Consider the following 21677-nt stretch of genomic DNA (forward strand, 5'->3'; position numbering starts at 1 on the left):
ACATCTATGATTGTTCACAGACTGTCTTAAAAACTCAATTGAATATATATATATATATATATATATATATATATATATATATATATATATATATATATATATATATATATATATATATATTTATATATATATATATCTCATATGAATATAAAAGTTTATTTGTGGCCTATAAGAGTCTCTCCTATAGAAGTAGGGTGTAGACAGAGGTCTTCTTTATCATTCAAAGTAAATTCTTTTCGAAAATTACTGGTCCGGGACAGACGAACACGAAAATTTGGCTCCTTTTGGAAGCTGTGTTGCTTTCAGTTATTTATCTGTTCTTTAAAATGGAAAACTTTTAGAGTGTTATGTTCATTGCTACTTCATTTTTCTCTACTACCAAATTTTGCAACTGTTTGATAAACAAATTATTGTACGTAGAGATGTTAATCTTAGCCATGCTCCTATGTCTAATTTTACTGTAGTGTCTTATTATTTACAAAACATTTTCTCACAGGTAACTTGCTAAATTTCTTTGATTAAATCGCTAAGGGCAACTCGGGACGCTTTCAACTTTAATTAAATCACTAGGTGGCAACACAAAAATGTCTTTGACACATATCTAATTGACGACTGGGAAAAAATTCTTTAACTTAAACTATATTTGGAAACTCTGCGACATCTCTGACGTTATCACTAAGTGGCGCTCGGAAGCATCAGTGATTCAATCACTAATCAAATTAGTATATGGTAACTAATCAAATTAGTAACTGGTAACTCGAAAGGTCTCTCGGTACAATGGCTAACTCGCAACTCGAGAATAATAAGTATCCGGCGAGTTACTCGTGAACGGCGAGATACTCGCTAGAATTCACGGGAAATCCGGCTTGTCCTGAAAAATATTATTGTACGAAGTCAGTGCTCACGTTCATGAAACATCTCAATAATATTATAAAGCGGAGTATGCAGGACAGTCAATTTAGGTCGGTTGTATGGACGCAGAACCAACTAGTGAATCCTGGATTCAGTTCCAACTCGAGAGATGTAATGAACACTTGATTGAAGCATTTGAACCGCTTGCTTGCTTGCAACATGACACTGAAATTCATCAACAAAGTTGAGAGATATCTGGTCGAGAGACAGGTAACGGACACAGACAAATGTACAGACGAATGTACGTGCATCATCTCCGTTCAACTTTGTTAATGGAAGTCAATATATGTAAAAAAAAAAATACATATATATTCAGAGACAAGAAACAGAGGGACTTGCACGTGATAAATTCCCACAAAGGAGACCTTGGTAAGAACTGTCGTGCGCTTTTGAAGAGCGATTTAGTTACAAATCTTGTTATCGTGATGAATACGGAATTCATATATTTTACACATACATATATATATGTATGTATGTATGTATGTATATATATATATATATATATATATATATAATTCATACATATATACATATATATATATATGCACATATATATAAATTAGATATGTATATATACATATAAAGACATGTATATATATAATATATATGTATATATATTACATAATTACATATATGATATCTATTCTAGGTATGTATATATATATATATAAGAACAGTCATAATGTTTCAAGGAAAAATAGGTACATTGATATAAAGAGAGAGAGAGAGAGAGAGAGAGAGAGAGAGAGAGAGAGAGAGAGAGAGAGAGAATATTCAAACTTGCAAACGAAGTTTGAACGCTGAAGAAGCTAAGAAAAACCCCAAATCCTAATATATGCCGATTCATTCATGCAGAGGTAAATACATGAATCTCGTTGAACTATCGGATAGTTGGTGGCGGGGGGAGGGGGGAAAAGATTGCCTGGGAGAGACGTGTTGGGGGAGGGGGAGGAGGGAAGGGTGATCGAGGAAGTAGAAGGAAACCTGAATGACTATTCTCCTGACTATTCCTAGAATTCCTGCCGACCAAGAAGGTCACGTGATTGCTCTTCTTACGAACAGAATCATAGATTATCCTTCTTGGACGGGGTCCTCTGCTAGTCACTTACTATCTGGTGACAGAGAGAGAGAGAGAGAGAGAGAGAGAGAGAGAGAGAGAGAGAGAGAGAGAGAGAACTGTTTCTCAGAAGACCAGTTCTAAGTAGAATCCAATCTAATTTACCCGACTCGAGTCAGCTCCTCAACTTTAGTTTTTGTAGTAACCGATGTAGATCTACATATAAGATGTAGAATACTCTCTCTCTCTCTCTCTCTCTCTCTCTCTCTCTCAAATATCCACTTTTTGACCTTCAACCTTTTTATTTTCGTATCTACCTCCGTCTGGTTTATTTGATATTTCCTGTACGATAGAAAAGATTAAAACACAATGACTTCTGGAAAACGTACGATAATCCTCGCCAAGGTCTACAACGCGATGGGAAACCAGCGCGCGTGAATTCCGGCTGGTTTAATATTGATATTTACTTCTGTCAACGGAGTCGCACGAGGGTTATGTATTTGTCTAAAGCTGTTAGTTTGTTTGCTTGTTTGTCTCTCCGGCCACTGGATGTCTCTCTTGTGGGAGCGCTTAGTTAAGCGCTTAGGAAGAGATGATGATGATGGGATTTGGGGATCGAGTTGGCAGAGCTTACAAGATAGCGTTTATTGACTATATCACAAATTTTTTATTATTTTAATCCTGCGCGTGCGCGTATTTCTTTCACATGCGCACGTGTGCATTAAATATTAACCACATCTTTAACCTCGAGTTAACCGCGATGGGAATCCCCAGCATCTCAGGTGATTATGCAACAGGAAACTAATAATTTTCGAGATGCCAATTAGCAATTTGTTTTATATACTTTTATTTTTTGCAGCTGCGGTAGTTGCAGTTACTGAGGAGTGTCAATAATCCTCTAAAAGAAGACAAAAACAAAACAAAATAAAAAATGTAGATATATTTGTTAAGTTACTCAATAGTTCGGTAGCAGGTAGATAAAAATACCAAAGAACCTAATATGCAAACAGATAATGAAATGGATATTGTTTACTTACAAACAGACATAAACAAATGTCCAACCGAACTTTGGATATCCCGCAGGAAGCTCAAACTTTTACCCTATTCAGTATCCAGTCTCTCCAAGGTTAGTGAGTGCTACTCGCTTTACCGAAAGCCGGCATCTTTAATCTGTCGAGGCTCTGACTTACCTTCATTGCAATACTGAAGTGTCCTCATGGCTGCCTGATAGAAGCTGTGGTTACTGAACCGGAGAGAGGCTATGATGTCTGTATGCTAAAACAATTTTTTATGGAATATAGGATAGATTTATTTTTGGCCAAAGGCCAAGGGCTGGGACCTATGGGGTCATTCAGCGCCTGAACGGGAAATTGAGAGTAGAAAGGTCTGAAATGTGTAATAGGAGGAAAACCTCAAAGCAGTTGCCCTGTGAAACAATTGTTAGGAGAGGATGGAAAGTAAGATGGAAGAAAGAATATGAACGAAGGTGCAGTAAAAGGAATGGACGGGGTTGCAGCTAGGGGCTGAAGGGATGCTGCAAAGAACCTTAAGTAATGCCTACAGTGCACCAAATGAGGTGCACTGACGGCACTAACCCACCCCCCTTACAGAGAACAATTTCTCATTTGTTTTGTAAGCAACAATGTTACATTAAGGGTAATAAACTCCACACTCAGACTTACCGTCGTCCAACTCGGGCCAATGTCTGTTGCCACTGACTCTTACGTAGGTGAACAGAATGGAGGTAAGCAGGTGACAGTTCTGGTACGGTACGTAGTGTCCCTTGGGTTGGGACTTGACGTCTGGACCCTCCCTTATATTGCCGGTATTTCCAACAGCAAGATAACGTAAATTCACCAGTGAGGGAACCCCGGAATCAATCCTACGGGGAAGGAGCAATTTAGCCTTAGATTTGAAATATCCACTGTTCTGTTATTGAGTAGTTCACTTATACCAATCAGCTACTGAATGGTTCGGATCAATTTTAGTTCTGGTTCAACAAATTAACAAATGATAAGGCAAAGAAATATATGCATAAATTTATAGAAAATAAACAATATGCAATAAATAAATAAATATGAGTAAATAAATGAAGGGACAGAGCTTGAAAACGGTAAATATTAGAAACAGGAAATAAAGAATTAATGAAAAATAAAATCACTACATTAATAAATGACTACAAACGACTGTGCAAACGCATAAAATGGTAATTGGTATAAAAAATACCACAGAGTAAATAAATAGATAAACAGATACTAAGTTAATCAGAGAGAGAGAGAGAGAGAGAGAGAGATTTATAAAACTTGCACTAACGGCAGTACCTGACTACGGAAGAGAGAGAGAGAGAGAGAGAGAGAGAGAGAGAGAGAGAGAGAGAGAGAGAGAGAGAGAGAGAGAGAAGTGCCATAGACGTGTTCTTGAAGTTATCTTTAAAAAAGAGAGAGAGAGAGAGAGAGAGAGAGAGAGAGAGAGAGAGAGAGAGAGAGAGAGAGAGAGAGAGAGAACTTTCTGTAAGCCTCCCTGAAAAAGCAGGTATTTCATGCCAGGGACTGGGGTTTTCAGAAAAACTGACAAATCTCCACATAGGCAGCAAAATGGTCAGACTGACAGGTGTTCAGATCAGACGTATTCTTCTTACGGTATAAAACTGATAAAATATAATCACTTCATTTCGCCTTGAAAAACTATTTTACTGATCTCTCTCTCTCTCTCTCTTTCTCATTTTATCTCTCTCTCTTTTAAAGATAACTTCAAGAACACTTCTTTCTCCCTCTCCAGTACATGAGTTTTACGCGACTATTTTAATTCTCTCTCTCTCTCTCTCTCTCCTCCCCATTGCCTATGTCCAGCGTCGCTTGCATTTTACTTCTCTTATCTTTTCCTTACACCATTCACGCTAAATTTGGGCAACTTGGTCAGTACCCTGCTCCCTCTCGGTACCCCACTGGTCCGTCTAGGGGTACTGATCTAACCTAACCTACCCTAACCTAACCAACCTAACCTAACCTGACCTAACCTAGGGGCATGCCAAAAAAAAAAAAAAAAAAACGGGGCTGATGCAATACTAGCATACATCTCAAGAATCTGCGTCCCGTTGGCCCATCAGAACGGAAATGACAAACCTGAACACTAGGAAAAGAAGGACCTGATTCTATTTAGGGGGTACGTCTGCCCACCCAGTGCCTCAGATGTAACGTGTGTCATTCAGCGTAGCAAATGGCCACCCATCCCCCCCAACCCCGCACCCCCTCAACAGCCCAACAAGTCCCGGCCTAATCAAGATTCTTGTTTTAGCACCCTCTTCTTGAATGGCTCCTCTTGCATTTGGTCCGTTTTATTCTGTTTGGATTTTTAATCTCTCTCTCTCTCTCTCTCTCTCATATGTATATATGTATGTATATATATATATATATATATATATAGAGAGAGAGAGAGAGAAAGAGAGAGAGAGAGAGAGAGAGAGAGAGAGAGAGAGAGATAAATTTCTCTTCTCCAGCATGATAACGAATTTTGTAACAAGAAGAAGTCTACAAGAAAATGTACCACGGTCTTTCACCAAGTTTCCTCCCCGTTGGAAATTAGCTTGTTTTAGCGTTTTTTTTTTTCTGATAAGTCAGTGCCGCTAACGAGGCAGGCCTGGGTTTATTAAACCCACGCCAGTCTTTTTCTGCCTACGAAAATACCTCCAGAAGTTCATCTATTGCTTAATTTATGCTGGACTGTTATTACAGATGGGTCTCTAATTTGTGTTCCAAATGGTTTCATATTAGTGAGTGATCACCCATCAAAGTATTGATCGAATGCCATGTTGAATAATAATAATAATAATAATAATAATAATAATAATAATAATAATAATAATAATAATAATAATAATAATAATAATAATAATAACAGACCAGACTTGACGCTGATTGACAAATTCAAGAAGAAAGTATAACTCATTGATGTCGCAATACCATGGGACACCAGAGTAGATGAGAAAGAAAGAGAAAAAATTGATAAGTATCAAAACCTGAAAATCGAAATAAGAAGGATATGGAATATGCCAGTGGAAACTGTATACCCATAATCATAGGAACACTGGGCACGATCTTAAGATCCTTGAAAAGGAATCTGGAAAAACTAGATGCCGAAGTAGCTCCACAACTCTTGCAGAAAAGTGTGCTACTAGAAACAGCGCACATAGTGAGAAAAGTGATGGACTTCTAAGGAGGCAGGATGCATCCCAGAGCCCCCGACCCCACCCCCCAACTATAAATACCACTCAGTCCAATAGGATGACTGTGACAGACCAAAATAATAATAATAATAATAATAATAATAATAATAATAATAATAATAATAATAATAATAATAAAAATAATAATAATAATAGATATTTGATTATATTAAGATTTTTTTCATCATTTACTATTGTCATCTGTGTAAGTCTCTCATGTGTACAGCTTTGGCTTTTTTTGATTATGTAAACACTCATGTATCATCTTTATTTATTGACAGTTCTTGATGCATGCCATAAAAAACTAACGTGCAATTGACGGGTGATCTTTGATACTTACTAAGAAAAAGCAATACCACGCCTGAGGCTAACCTCTTCAGTCTGTGAATCATTGTCTATTGACAGGTGGCAACTGTGTTTTCATTAAGATATTTCTGCAATGCACTTCCTATCCACAGATGCTTGATCCTGTGAAGATTAATAAGTCTCTTTTAGCAGATTTATTTCATGTGAGGAGACATTTTTAACACACTTTCTTCTTGCATGCGTTGACTGATTGTATCGACATTAACTCATCATAGACTACTGACAGGCGTTCTTTGGTTTCTTATCAAAATTAACCCACCACTTACTATCGACAGGGGTTTGAATTTATAGGCTAATATATATCAGTTGCTTTTTATTGTCAAACTGATTCTTTCATCCCGACAAGATAAATCTTCATTGTAATTGCCGGTGACACCGGTTTGATTATTTCAGTATTAACATATCACTTTTGACAGGTTTATTTTCCTAGAATTATTTATCACCTGCTTTACCATTCATGCGCTGTCTGGTAATCATCAGTTACTGCTGGCAGTGGTATTAGCATCATAAACCATTCATAGATGTTTGGTTTTTATACAGAGTGACCTACCATTTGTCTTTCTTTGAATGGTAATTTAATAGTTCCGTCAAGACTCATCTTTTATGGAGTCCTATCCACTGATATTCTTTATTTTATGGTGAATAGTCTACATAGAATTATGACTGATTAAGTTAATATTAACTATTCATTTCCTATTAACTGCTTTTTAGTTTTCTGAAAAGAAAACTATTGTGCCGGCTTTGACAGTCCGTCCGCGCTTTTCTGTCCGCCCTCAGATCTTAACAACTACCGAGGCTAGAGGCCTGCAAATTGGTATGTCGATCTTCCACCCTACAGTCATCAAACATACCAAATTGCAGCCCTCTAGCGTCAGTAGTTCTTATTTCACTTAAGGTTAAATTAGCCATAATCGTGCTTCTGGCAATGCAAACAACACAGGCCACCACGGCCGGCTGAGAGTTTTATGGGCCGCGGCTCATACAGCATTATATTGAGACCAACGAAAGAAAGATCTATTTTCGGTGGCCTTGATTATAAGCTGTACAGAAAACTCGGTCGCGCCGAAGAAACTTCGACGCATTTTTTACTTGTTTTATACTGTAAAGATTAATCTATCTGCTACTGACAGGTATCTGAATGTTCGATCACTTATTTTATTCTGACAGGCAGTTGTGTCTACTAAGAACAATCTGCCTTGTGTTTGCTATAGTCAGATGCATGAGTATAAGAACTGATTTATCACTTACTTGAGAAAAATTTCATGGCTCTATCAACAATAAGAGATCACTGTCAAAATTTATGTCACGTAACTGTAAACAGAGAGAACTTTAAAATATTGACAAAGTCCAGGAATGAAGAGAAACTTAGAATTTTAGAATCTATATGGATTAGATTAAATAAGCCAGCTTTAAACCTTGATGACAGTTCATTTACTTTGTACGTAATGTAAATATGTTTTACATTATCTTGTCCTAGTTTTTTTTTAATTCCCTATTTTTTTCTTTTAATCATTCGACCTTTATTGTATTTGTAATTGTAATATTGTATATACTTTTGCCATAACCATGCCTTTTGCTCATTTCAGCTGATTTTTCGAAAATGGTACCAGATTTGTGCCGAAACGTCAAAAATACAGGGTTAAAAATGTGCTTTGGATGTTCTTCGTTCTGAAATTCACAATTATTTACCATTTACATCTACTGACAAGTGTTGACTGATTCTATTTAGACATGCATAGCTATTAATTTCTATTTACAGGGGCTGTTTAATTCTGTTAGGATTAGCTTATCACCTACTATTGACGGGTGTTTGATATCATATGAGGCGTTCAGCATTAGAAGGGCCTCTCGCCACGAAAAAATGTTTTGAGTTATAAGTCCTCAAAGTTTTGGCAATTCAACCTGCTCTAATTTCTTTATTTTTCAAGATACAAAGTTGAATTTAGTATGAGATGAAGTATTTGCGATCAGGAATAGAATTGTATGCAAAAAAAAATTATAGTTCAACCCCACCCCTTTTTGAGGAGACAAAAGGGGAATTACTTTACAGCTGATCAGGCGAAAACAGCCATCTTCAAAAGTTGGGGCGAGAGGCCCTACCAATGCTGTACGCCTGATATAGACCAAACGATATCGTGTTATTTTCTTGAAATTGCCAGATATTTGATTTCATAACAATACCAACAACAACAGCAATGTTCTTGTCATAACAAGATCTTGATTTCCTCAAGACGTACAGACGTCTCACCTCCTTTCTGTTGACAGAATGATGATGAGGGCCCCGTCGAGAGTCGCGTGGCTCCTGCTGGTCCTGGCAGCGACAACGGCACAGTGCCACGTCGCCAAGAGGCAGGTCGACACCTCCAACATATCCGACGACGACCTCATCGCCTGCTTCGCCGCTCTGGCGGAGGGGAAAGAGTGCAAGAATATCCTTTCGACTCCGACGCCGAAGCCGGAGAAACCTGGGTGCCGGTGCGTCAAGCAATGGGAGTGCTTGGATGAAACTGGACCCTCAAGTAAGTGAAGGAGTGACAAAATGTTGTCTTCTTTATTGGTAGTTGGAGTTGGAATATAGAATTTAAGCCAGTGGAATGTAGATTTTAAGTCAGTGTAATATGGAATTGAAGCCAGTGGAATATAGAATTTTAGCCAATGGAATAGGGAATTTAAGCCAGTGGAATATAGAATTTAAACCAATGGAATATAGAATTTAAGCCAATGGAATATGGAATTTAAGCCGATGGAATATGGAATTTAAGCCGATGGAATATAGAATTTAAGCCAATGGAATATAGAATTTAAGAAAATGGAATATAGAATTTAAGCAAATGGAATATAGAATTTAAGCCAAACGCCAAGCGCTGGGGCCTATGATCAGGTCATTCAGCGCTGTAACGGAAACTGACATGCTTGAAAGGCGTAACAGCAGCAAATGCTCGCAGTTGCACAATGAAACAATTATTAGGGGAGGGACGAGGAAAGTAAGATGGAAGAGAGAGACTATGAATGGCGGTCTAGTAAAAGGAATCAAAGAGGCTGCAGCTAGGGGCCTAAGGAAGGGGACGCTGCAAAGACCCTTCAGTAATGAGTCCAGAGGACCACGTGAAGTGCACTGACGGCATTAGCCCCACGGGGATTTATTGCAGTAGCCCCCACGGGGATTTATTGCAGTAACCCCCACGGGGATTTATTGCAGTAGCCCCCACGGGGATTTATTGCGGTAGACCCCACGGGGATTTATTGCAGTAGCCCCACTGGGATTTATTGCAGTAGCCCCCACGGGGATTTATTGCAGTGGCCCCCACGGGGATTTATTGCAGTAGCCCCCACGGGGATTTACTGCAGTAACCCCCACGGGGATTTATTGCAGTAGCCCCCACGGGGATGTACTGCAGTAGCCCTCACGGGGACTTATTGATAGTGTTGTGTCATGCACAATATACGATAGGCGTTGGTTTCTGCCTGATAAATTTCTCCCCTTTCCTCTTAATATCTCTTGGTCTCACACTCCCCAGCTGTCGAAATCCTATGTGTTCCTCGCCCACATTTTCATCTCTTGTGCAAGAACACATCCTTCAATCCAGTCCTAAGAGAGTCGAGAACTCGCCCAGGTGTCCCAGCTTTGTGGTTAATGCACATTATTATTTTTATTATTGTTATTATTATTATTCAGAAGATGAACCCTATTCATATGACAAGCCCACCAAAGGGACCATGACTTGGAATTCAAGCTTCCAAAGAATATTATGGTGTTCATCATGAAGAAGTAAGAGGAGGTAAAGGGAAATACAGAGAGAAGAGACCTGGCTTATTAAAAGAGAAAAAATGAATTAGTAAATTAATAAATAGATAAAAATGTATTAAATTGCAAGGAGAACAGTATTAGGGCAGTAATGGCATTGAACCTTCGCTTTAACTTCTGAAGTTCCAATTACATTTAGAATAACAATGCCTCTGTAGCAAAGGGTTAAAAAGCAGAGAAAAAATATTGGAAATTTGTCCGGTGAAAAAGGATTCAACCTCTGGGGTGGCAAAAGATTCACCTCTTCAAAGTAATTCACTCACACAAACTATTGCTGCCCGTTGCTCATTGCACCAGACCTCTAAATCTTGTTGAGAGTTCAGTAATGCTTCTTCTTTCGTGAGACAGGGACTTCCACTGCATACCTCTCTCCTATTTCATTTGGGCTCAAGTGGAACAATGACCAGAAAGTGTTGGTAGAAAAGCTACACAAAACATAAGAAAATATAAGATCAGATGCACATTTATTTATTTCATACTGAAGAGAAGTGCAGGATGATATCAAGAGGAATGAGATCCCAGTGTCTCTTTAAAGAAAGACTTCCGTAAAAAAAAAGTGTTTTCTGTTGACGGGTGGAATGCTGGTGGGAACTGAGAATGATAAGTTCAAATGTCATCACAGACTTTGCTTTTAATGAGGCAATTCTACATGGGCTTTTCTTAACGTTGGGGAACTGAGACGGGTATAAGTGCCAAAGTAAAAGTCGGTCATTGCGAGTGAATGTTAATGAGCTCATCATCGGTGATGACAAACTTGGCATTTAGAACAATTAGAACTACTTTGCTCTTGAGTGATGGTTGCTAGACACTCTCTATGCTGCTTCTTCTTCTTTGTATTAATAAATGAACCAAGACATATTGTAAAAACAATCAGTATATTACATGCAATCTTGTCTTCTCATTTAGTTCTCGAATCTTGACACAAAGCCAGACAAAATATTTATTTTTACTAAATCCTCTCTTGTTCTTCCTGGCAGCTCAAAGAATCTTAACACAAAATCAAGTAGAATTGCTTGCAAGCAGAAGTGCATCATGTCAAAACTCCTATGCTTTTTATTTTTCTGTAAAAGAAAGCCACTGAGATGTCTTTGTCTGTCCGTCTGCACTTTTTTCTGACCGCCCTCTGATCTTAAAACCCACTGAGGATAGAGGGCTGCAAATTGGTATGTTGATCATCCACCCTCCAATCATCAAACGTACCAAATTGCAGCCCTCTAACCTCGGTAATTTTTATTTTATTTAAGGTTAGAGTTAGCCATAATCGTACTACTGGCATTGCTATAGGTGCCAAACAACACTGGACCGTGGCTGAGAGTTTCATACAGCATTATACGCTGTACAGAAAATTCAATTGCGCCGAAGTTCCTTCGGCGCATTTATTACTGTCTTTACAGTTAAATCAAGAGTGACATCGTTTATAAACTATGCCTGTCTTCCTTGAAATGACTGATCGATCTCCCTTTTCCCTTTGCAGTCACGACAGACACCGGAATCCTGACCTTGGTCAACGTCCGCTCGATCTGCCCGGAATCCTTCGAAACCTGCTGCACCAACGTCAACCCCAACCCCACCGAGCCCCCGCCCGCACCAACCCCACCTAACGTGCAGGCTTGTGGTCAGCTCAGGCCGCAGGGCGTGTCTTCCACATTCGTCGGTTTCACGGTGAGTTCAGGCTGGCCTGCTTGCTGCTGTGCCCTCGGGGTTCTGCCGAGATGTTTACTAAAATGCACATTCAGCTAGACGTCTTGAATCTCGTAGGACTGAATTGAAAATAGTATTCAGGCCAAAGGCCAAGCGCTGGGACCTATGAGGTCATTCAGCGCTGAAAGGGAAACTGACAGTAAAAGGTTAGAATGGTGTAACAGGAGGAAAACCTCAAAGCAGTTGCACTATGAATCAATTGTTAGAAGAGGGTGGAAAGTAAGATGGAAGAAAGAGAATAAGAAAGGAGGTACAGTAAGAGGAACGAAAGGGGTTGCAGCTAGGGGCCATGGAAGGGACGCTTCAAGGAACCTTAAGTAATGCCTACAGTGCACCGTATGAGGTGCACTGACGGCACTACTTCCTTACGGGGTTAATCTTATAGGAGTGGCTCTCAGGTGTCAGGCCTTCTGGCCCTCAACAGGTCTTTTGGGATGGGGTTGCCCATACGCACACACACACACACACACACACACATACACACAAGCACACAGCCCATGTATGCACGTATGCGTGCATATCTTTTATATTTTTCTAATAATGAGCAGTTTCCTCTAATACTAAACAGTTCAAGAGAAGGACAGGACGGCAGGTATAGCCACATTCATACTTAAACTACTGAATAAAGGGTTAGGGATGAACCCCCTTGTTTATCTCTACTGCTGAAACACCGACCATTCAGTAGCGAGAGAGAAGCCTCAGTGATATTGGCTGCCGATGTTTACCGTCAGATCTAAAAATCAGGCTTCCAGAATGTTATTATTATCATTATTAATGAGATATGCCAATGTATGGAACAAGCCCAAGACGCCACTGTCATAGAGAATAAGCTTCTGTAGAAAACTCCCTCAGAAATCGGAGAAACGAGAGAATAGCAAATTGGTAAAGAACATTCAACAAACAGTAAAGAAACATTAACACGTCCATTAGATCTCATATGTTCATTTAAACAGGCTTCTTTGAAGACGCCTTTGTAGTTTCGCATCTTTTGGTCTGCCTCTTAACACTAAACTTCACTGCAATTTTTTCCTGGAATTTTTACGGCCGCGAATTGTATGAGAAACGACGATTCGCGGCCGCGAATTGTATGAGAAACGACAATATTTTGCGCGACAGCAAGACTTGATTTCTGCTGCAACTGTATTGTGTAAGAGGCCTTCAATATTTACCTGTAGTGAGGACGTCTTTTGTCGCAGTGGTTAGAATAACTGCTAAAGAATGTTTATAGGCTTGATTAACGTTTTTATGCGCTAAGAATACTGTCATCCAGTCCGGGGCCAACTTCTCTCATCATTGGCCCCTACTGAAGTATATAAAATTAGTGTATGATTTGGTTCCAGCTTTGGGACGCAAAGTCCTGAGATGTATGCTAGTACTGCACCAGCCCCGGTTTTTTGGCCATGCCCCTAAGTTAGGTTAGGTTAGGTAGATATCTTTGGAGTAATTTGGGTGTGGGAAACGTAATGAGATTATTCTAAAGAAAATTCTGTGGTTAGTTTTTAAGATATGGCGTCCCCCCTTTTTTTCAGGGAAAGGTCCCAGTACTCGGTTGCATCTCGGGAAAAAAGCGTCCCGTGCCCCTCTTATAATATCGTTATTCTGGACGGAATGGGAACTCTACTTGAATATAAAAGCAAATGTCGTTGCGTCACAAAACACATAACTGCCTTGGTGCACAGTAGCTCAAAAATATGTGATGCTCCTGTAAAGGGCCACGCTCTATGTCCAAAATTTTCTTACTTTTATTGCTTTTTATGTTTGTATACATTTTTATTTTGACTGATTTACCTTGAATTAATATTTTACCAGTTATTCTTTTCGCTCAGGTCTTACTGATTTAGATTTACGTTTGGGTATTCTATTCTGTAAAGGCTTAGTTTATAATAATAATAATAATAATAATAATAATAATAATAATAATAATAATAATAATAATAATAATAATAATGTACATACTTTTATAGAAGAGAAAAAAAGAAATTGAAGTACTTGGACGCTAATATATCTTAGCATTTTGGAATACTGTCAACATGAGCAAGTTGTGTTACTGTTGAAAAATAATAGTTATTACTAATGGCTACTGGGTCATCTTAAGTAGTGTATTCATGTTTTTAAATACCAGAGTACGCCATAGCCTTGCGTTTCAGAACCTTTGCTGACGTGAAGGCCAGTATCATCATCAAAGCTTCTACTGTAGATTGCTTGTGATTTGTCAGTGTGGGTGGTAGGCAACATCACCTTCGTCCAGTCACAACTAGTTTTAAAAAATCAAGCAGTAAAGGACAGTTCCTTCCTTTGTCCTTTATGAATTATATATACTTGTTCTTATTCCTTCAGTCTTCTTTGCTATCCCCTCCTCTTTTTCATGTATGGGTATTTGATTCAGTGGAAACTTGCAATTACAATTTTCTAAAATTTAGTAGATAGATTCAGTGATAAAAATTGTCAACATAGGTGCCGTGGTCATCAATGCCTTGAGCAAACAGCCTTTAAATTAATTAAATGCATACACAGATCCATATTTAGTGAGTGCTAACTTTTCTTTGTTTACAGGAAAAACAGGCGCAGTTCGGACAGTTTCCCTGGATGGCCGCTGTTATGAACACCCAAGTACCTGGAACAAACGGCGCCAACGTTTACGTCTCTGGAGGTTCTCTCATTCACCCTGGAGTAGTCCTCACAGCTGCTCACTACATGGCTGAGTAAGTAGGCTGCACTGTCATTAGCGTTGCTTTAGCACGACTAAAGCCACTAATTAGCGTGTATACATCCCACTCTCATATATTGCCATTTGTATGTTAATGTGACCTCTTGTCAACTGACATTTCACCTCATTACTCAACAAGGTCTCTCACAAATTACCGGACAGAACAAGTAAGATTGACCTGTTAATGTTCTTTCAACAATGCTTACTCTTTGCCAAAGTAAGTAGACAACTATTTTTGCTGGTTATCTAAAGAGCTGCTTAATGCTGAAAGGTGCACTATGAGCCGTAAATCTCAAGTTAAATTGATGTCATAATAACTATAATTATGATGAAGCAATGGGCACCTCTGTCCATTAAGCTCTCTACAGCTGTGCCCTCTGCAGCATAGCAATAAAACTAAAGTTATAAAATTTCTAATAAAAATATACAACTAAATGATTTACAATGGATTTTTGGGTTACCTCTTTTGATTAATGCAGTAATCAGTCAATCAGTAAAACTATCAGCTTTGAAATCTTCTCCTTCTATCAGCCAGCCAATGAACCAGTTATCCTCAATCTATGACTTGACTTCTTGACTCAGCATGCTAATTTTAACTATCAGTTAGTCAGTCTGTTAATCAAGAGTTTCCTTTCTATTGTAGCAGCAGTTCTGTCAGTCAAGCAATCAGTCAGCCACTTGGCCTTCCATGTAAACATCTCAAATTCGATTTTCCCTTTAGGAGATGCTTTCAACTCCGAGTTTTGATGCTTTCTCCCTTATACTCTGCCGAGTTTCCAAACTTCTTTATCTCTCCCACTCCTACTTTTGCCCATCATTAAAAAATGAGCTTCACGGTGCACGCTACACTGCGCTGGAACCCAGCACTGCCCGTCATGTTTTCCCTACCCTCCCGAGTCCCTACTTACCCCGCTCCCACCCAGGGTGGACAAACAGGTTTTCAGGAGGAGGGTGGATGTGTCAGGTCTCCCCTAACTTCCCGATCCCCTACCTACCCCGCCCCCACCCAGGGCAGACAAACAGGTTTGCAGGAGGAGGGTGGATGTTTCATGTCTACCATACCCTCCTGATCTCCTAGCTACCCCGCTCCCCACCAGGGTGGAAAAACAGGTTTGCAGGAGAAGAGTGGATGTGTTATGTCTCCCCTACCTACCCCGCCCCCAACTAGGGCAGACAAACAAGAAAGATCCACTCGGATTTTATTATTATAGACAGTTAAAGCCTTCAGGCAAACCTTCTGGGAGTTTTGAGATCTTTTTTTTTTATCTCTGGAACTATGTTTCCATGAACATTCAATCGCTATTTTCTCGCATTACTTATTGTTTATGACAGAGAAATCTCAGTGTTCTTATCATCCCACCAAACACCAGGATCTTGTGTGCCAGCTACATTTGTTTACTGGTTAGTAGACAAATGTAGCCAACTTACTCCAGCAAAGACTGTGCAGTACAAATAATTATGACTGAACCGTTCTTGCAGAAGGTATCCACAAAGATCATGAGTTTTGACTATCTCTGTTATTCATCTGGAGTCTGTCCATCCATGAAAGTGAATCTTATAGGGTGTTACAACGGAGAGTCATAATGTTCACGCTCATTATTTTTTAGTGGTCCGGCTGTTAGCTTTGAAGCTTTGTAGTTTCAGGGCAGGAGTTGTAGGACCTTGTAATTTTGTTCTTGTTTTAGGAGAAATGCCAAATTTTAGATGTGGGATTAAATCAAAAACTTTACTTACAGATTTGTCAACAATCCAGGGAAACTGGCTGTCCGACTAGGTGAATGGGACTTCAAGGTTCCATCTGAGCCTGTTCCCCACCAGGAAGCCAGAGTCACACGTGTGGCTCTTCATCCTAATTTCGTGCCGAACCAATTGACGTATGATGTGGCCCTGTTGTTCCTGGATCGTCAGGTACCACTTGGGTCAACTATTGGCCTCGTCTGCCTTCCAGAACCCTTTGAGACGTATGACAGTAGAGAATGTTATGGCTCTGGTTGGGGCAAAGATGTTTTTGGCAGAGAAGGAAAATATCAACAGGTATGGTACATGCGAAAACCAACCAGTTTTATTACAGAAATCTTTACATTTTTAGATTTTTTATGTTAATTTAATTTTGTTACTGGTAAAACAAATTTTAATATCTCACTAGATAGTAGATACAGATTTCATTGTCTTAGACAATTAATTCAAGTGTAATTTTCTCTACTAGATCTTGAAGTCCATAAAACTCCCAATGGTTCAGAACGGCCAGTGCCAGAGTGCTCTCCGCAACACTCGCCTTGGGGCAACCTTCAACCTCCACAAATCCTTCGTGTGTGCTGGAGGCCAACCAGGAATCGACCTTTGCACAGGAGATGGAGGCTCACCACTGGTTTGTCCTAAAAGGGACGGCTCTGGCTATGTACAGGTAAATAATCAAAGGTATTCTTTCAGCTGTTGTCTGCTTCTGAATTGTTATTGATAGGATTAGTTGCCCGTGATCATCAGTGTTATGGAAGACACGGCATATTGAAGAAGAAGAAGAAGAAGAAGAAGACAGGCAGCTTAATCAAGCTACAGAATCACTGCTGCAGTAGACTCTCATAAGGGTGACACAGAAGATCAGAGTGAAGGGAACGTGGATGGCAAAACGCAAGATGCAACACTGCATAGGGCTGAAGGCAAACTTACAAAATGCTTTTATCACTTGTATTGCTTGAGCAAACAAGGTAGGGATCTTTCCTAGATAGTGACCCGCAAGGGTTTTAACCCGGTATTTTCTACCTTTGCGGCGAGTTTAGTACAAGCCCGTTGGGGGTGACCGTAGACGTAAACAAAAGACTATTATAAATATCCTAAAGATAATGACCCCCAAAGAAATATTAGCCCTAGATAACGACCTCCGAAAACCCTTCGGGTCACTATCTAGGAAAGATCCCTGTAAATATCATAAAGATAACGACCCCAAGAAATATTAGTCATAGATAACGATCCCCGAACTTTGTTGGGGGTCACTGTCTTTATGGTATTCCAATGTAGTCTATTTGTGCTCAAAATCACAGCTAATTTCGAGGGAAAAATGATCAGGTCTCATACAGATTCAGGACAGCAGAGAAGGTGCTTGATTTTTCATACGTTACACTCTGGGCACAGACCACTTCAATATTTCTCAGATCGTTGCGATTTCATCGTTTACATGCTACTGTAAAGGGCTCAAGACAGTGGTTGTCCTTGACAATGCAGTATTGCATAAAAGTGGCAATGACGTTCATGTTGTAAACATGTATGCATTTTGTTTTGAAATATTTCATAGGAGCCGAGGGACCGTTTTCTGTCTCACACATGTTGTCATCTGTCAGTTAGATTATATTCGTTCTTCCAGACCATGTTTCCCCTATCTTTGATATCTGATTTTTTCAGGTTATGTTTATCCCGTTATTTTATCTTATTTGTTACATTTAGGTTATGTTTTCTCTGTCTTTTCAAATTGGCCTCTCTTTCATTCCTTGTTCAGTCTGCTTTTAAACCTACTTCATTTTTTCAGTATAAATCCTGTCTTTTTCAGGTTATTTGTCATTTCAGCCCATGTTCTCTCTGTCTTAACATTCTGTCCGTTTACCTTCCAGACCGGCGTGGTCGCCTGGGGCATCGGCTGTGGCGAAAACGGCATACCCGGAGTCTACGCCTCTGTCAGCGAAGCCGTGCCCTGGATTGGACAGGAACTTCTCACCAGTCATAACTTTGACGTGCGACGGGGACCGACAGGGAAATAGACGATTAGGATGAATAAAGTGTAGGGGAAGCGTAACAGAAAAAGACCTCTCTCTCTCTCTCTCTCTCCTTTGTGAAGTATATTGCAAGGTTACACGAAATATAATCCTGACGGAGAAGACATTTAACTTTTTATTATAATGGAAGTTCTCTCTCTGCCTCTCCTTCTCCCCCAACCCCAACTCTCTCTCTCTCTATAATTTTTTCTTACACGGAGGAAGTGACTGACGATGTAAATATCTGCTGGCTAAGGGTAGAATTTGGCACCTGTTTGTTTGTCGACTGTCGTGGGAGAGACAAGAAAGAAACGCGAGCGTTCATTACTGCGTCAAAGTGAGTATCATCAAAACGGAAGGGCCTCGACGAGGTAATCCTCTTTCTCTCTGTTACAGCAGACAGAAAAAGTCGATGGGAAATGATGCACTGAGTCTTCGTGAAAAGGAAACTGAAGTAAAATGAAAACTGAAACTATTCCAAGAGATATTAGTCACAGGGATAACAATTGTGTTATCAATATGCCTTTATTATTATTATTATTGAAGAGGCCAAGCAGGGCATGACAGACCAAATGAAAAGTTAATTATGGTTTTAATCCCCCCACAGCCAAGCGTTGAAAATCTCTATCTTCTTCCGTAATCCCAGTCATATAAGCTTCCTCAAGCCTTCTGACGATGTCGCAATACAGTTCCGTGTAAGCTTTCAATCTTTACATCTTGCGGGTAGAAAACTAAATGCAATTTCCTGGATACACATCCTGCTTTTGTTGGGTTAAGATAAACATTTGAATTTCATGTCTTTGTGGAGAAGCTGTCTGACAATGTTACGCACCCAGGCGTGAGGAATATATTTATGAATGGAGGACACTCATTTTTACGATTTTGTAGCATCTTCATACTCTCAGCTTCCTGAACTTTAGGTGCAACTGATGTAACGGAGAAAATCTAACAATTGAGATGGAGCTACACTAGAGGGGCTCACATGTACTAATTTTATTTATTTGCTGCCATTTTGGTTAGTCTTAGTGAACACATGAATAGGTTTAAAACGCTACGTAGCAGACGATTCTGTAGAAGAAAATGTACACAAATTTTGTGGATAATTTTTCCATTTGAACACAGGAGGAAATCACAAAGGAGGTGTGATTCAGCTGCATAAGATATTATGCCTTGGGTCCTCACCGATTTTGATCGCAAGTTTGACAATAAAAGATGTTGCACAATATGACTCCTGTATTTTCTGTAACCTTCTGGAATTGATTTTACTTTCACTGACAATCTGTATGGCACTCCGGTGATATATATATAGCCAGAAAAATGTACCCTAGACAAAATTAAAGCATCCCCAATCTTCAGCCATCCTAGCTGGCTGGTTGCATTGTGAGGCGTTCAAGGATTTAGAAGCCTAGTGTGGGCCTTTGGACTAGGAGAATCTAACTGAGAATATTAGCCGTCCTGATTAAATCTTGTCACCGAAGGAGATAGTTTTCCTGGAAGCGGGACTGGATAACTCATGGCAACTCCACATGGCTTGTGTTAATGTAATGCTTGTAGACAAGGAAGTCTCCCTAGAACCTTATTTCCGTCTAATAACCTTTACCTCTTACACCTTAGACCTCTTTAGATCAGTGTGTCCCTCTACTAACCCTTACCTCTTTCTCCTTAGACCTCTTTAGATCATTGTATCCCTATACTGACCATTATCTCTTTCTCCTTAGACCTCTTTAGATCATTGTGTCACTCTACTGACCCTTACCTCTTTCTCCTTAGACCTCTTTAGATCATTGTATCCCTCTACCGAGCCTTACCTCTTTCTCCCTAGACCTCTTTAGATCATTGTGTCACTCTACTGACCCTTACCTTTCTCCTTAGACCTCTTTAGATCATTGTATCCCTCTACTGACCATTACCTCTTTCTCCTTAAAACTCTTTAGATCATTGTGTTCCTCTACTGACCCTTACCTCTTTTTCCTTACCCCTCATTAGATCATTGTATCCCTCTGCTGACCCTTACCTCTTTCTCCTTAGACCTCTTTAGATCATTGTGTCCCTCTACTGACCCTTAACTCTTTCTCCTTACCCCTCTTTAGATCATTGTATCCCTCTACTGACCCTTACCTCTTTCTCCTTAGACCTCTTTAGATCATCGTATCCCTCTACTGGCCCTTACCTCTTTCTCCTTAGACCTCTTTAGATCATTGTGTCCCTCTACTGACCCTTACCTCTTTCTCCTTAGACCACTTTAGATTATTGTATCCCTCTACTGACCCTTACTTTTTCTTCTTAGACCTCTTTAGATCATTGTGTCCCTTTACTAACCCTTACCTCTTTCTCATCAGACCTCTTTAGATCATTGCATCCTCTACTAACCCTTACTTTTTCTTCTTAGACCTCTTTAGATCATTGTGTCCCTTTACTAACCCTTACCTCTTTCTCCTTAGACCTCTTTAGGTCATGGTATCACTCCACTGACCCTTACCTCTTTCTCTTAGACCTCTTTAGATCTTTCTGTCCCTCTACTAACCCTTACCTCTTTCTCCTAAGACCTCTTTAGATCATTGTGTCCCTGTATGGACTCTTACCTCTTTCTCCTTAGACCTCTTTAGATCATTGAGTCCCTTTACTGACCTTTACCTCTTTCTCCTTAAAACTCTTTAGATCATTGTGTCCCTCTACGGACCCTTACCTCTTTCTCCTTAGACCTCTTTAGATCATTGTGTCCCTCTACAGACCCTTACCTCTTTCTCCTTAGCCCTCTTTAGATCATTGTGTCCCTCTACAAACCCTTACCTCTTTCTCCTTAGCTGAATAGGAATATGCTATGCAATGATCAAATAGCAATACTATTGGCAAAATGCAAAGCAAAGATGGGAATCTTGTTCCGGCACTTTCAAAATAAGAAAAGTCGAACACATGATTATGCTTTATAAAACGTATGTACGTAATCCACTTGAATATTGCATTATGATATGGTACCCACACTACCAAAAGGATATTGCACAAATAGAGAGTGTATCAAGGTCCTTTACAGCTAGAATAGAAGAAGTTAAGCACCTAAACTACTGGGAAAGACTACAATTCTTAAAATTATATAGTCTCGACAGGAGAAGAGAACGCTACATGATAATACAGGCATGGAAACAAATGGAAGTAATTACCGAAAA

At 39.6% G+C, this 21677-nt stretch overlaps 1 protein-coding gene across 1 annotated transcript in view; it reads left to right on the top strand.

Annotated features, from left to right (window-relative positions):
- LOC136855807 (phenoloxidase-activating factor 2-like) overlaps nucleotides 1-19741 on the top strand; it is a 23708-nt gene extending 3967 nt beyond the window's left edge. Inside the window, exons 2-7 of the mRNA XM_067133163.1 lie at nucleotides 8823-9076; nucleotides 11837-12024; nucleotides 14617-14765; nucleotides 16507-16804; nucleotides 16977-17174; nucleotides 18373-19741. Coding sequence (XP_066989264.1) covers nucleotides 8824-9076; nucleotides 11837-12024; nucleotides 14617-14765; nucleotides 16507-16804; nucleotides 16977-17174; nucleotides 18373-18519 — 1233 coding nt within the window. The 5' untranslated portion in view covers nucleotide 8823 and the 3' untranslated portion in view covers nucleotides 18520-19741. The remainder of the gene's footprint in view (nucleotides 1-8822; nucleotides 9077-11836; nucleotides 12025-14616; nucleotides 14766-16506; nucleotides 16805-16976; nucleotides 17175-18372) is intronic.
- Nucleotides 19742-21677: the final 1936 nt, after the last annotated feature.

Source organism: Macrobrachium rosenbergii, chromosome 33, assembly GCF_040412425.1.
Source record: "Macrobrachium rosenbergii isolate ZJJX-2024 chromosome 33, ASM4041242v1, whole genome shotgun sequence".
NCBI classification, from domain to species: Eukaryota; Metazoa; Arthropoda; class Malacostraca; order Decapoda; family Palaemonidae; genus Macrobrachium; species Macrobrachium rosenbergii.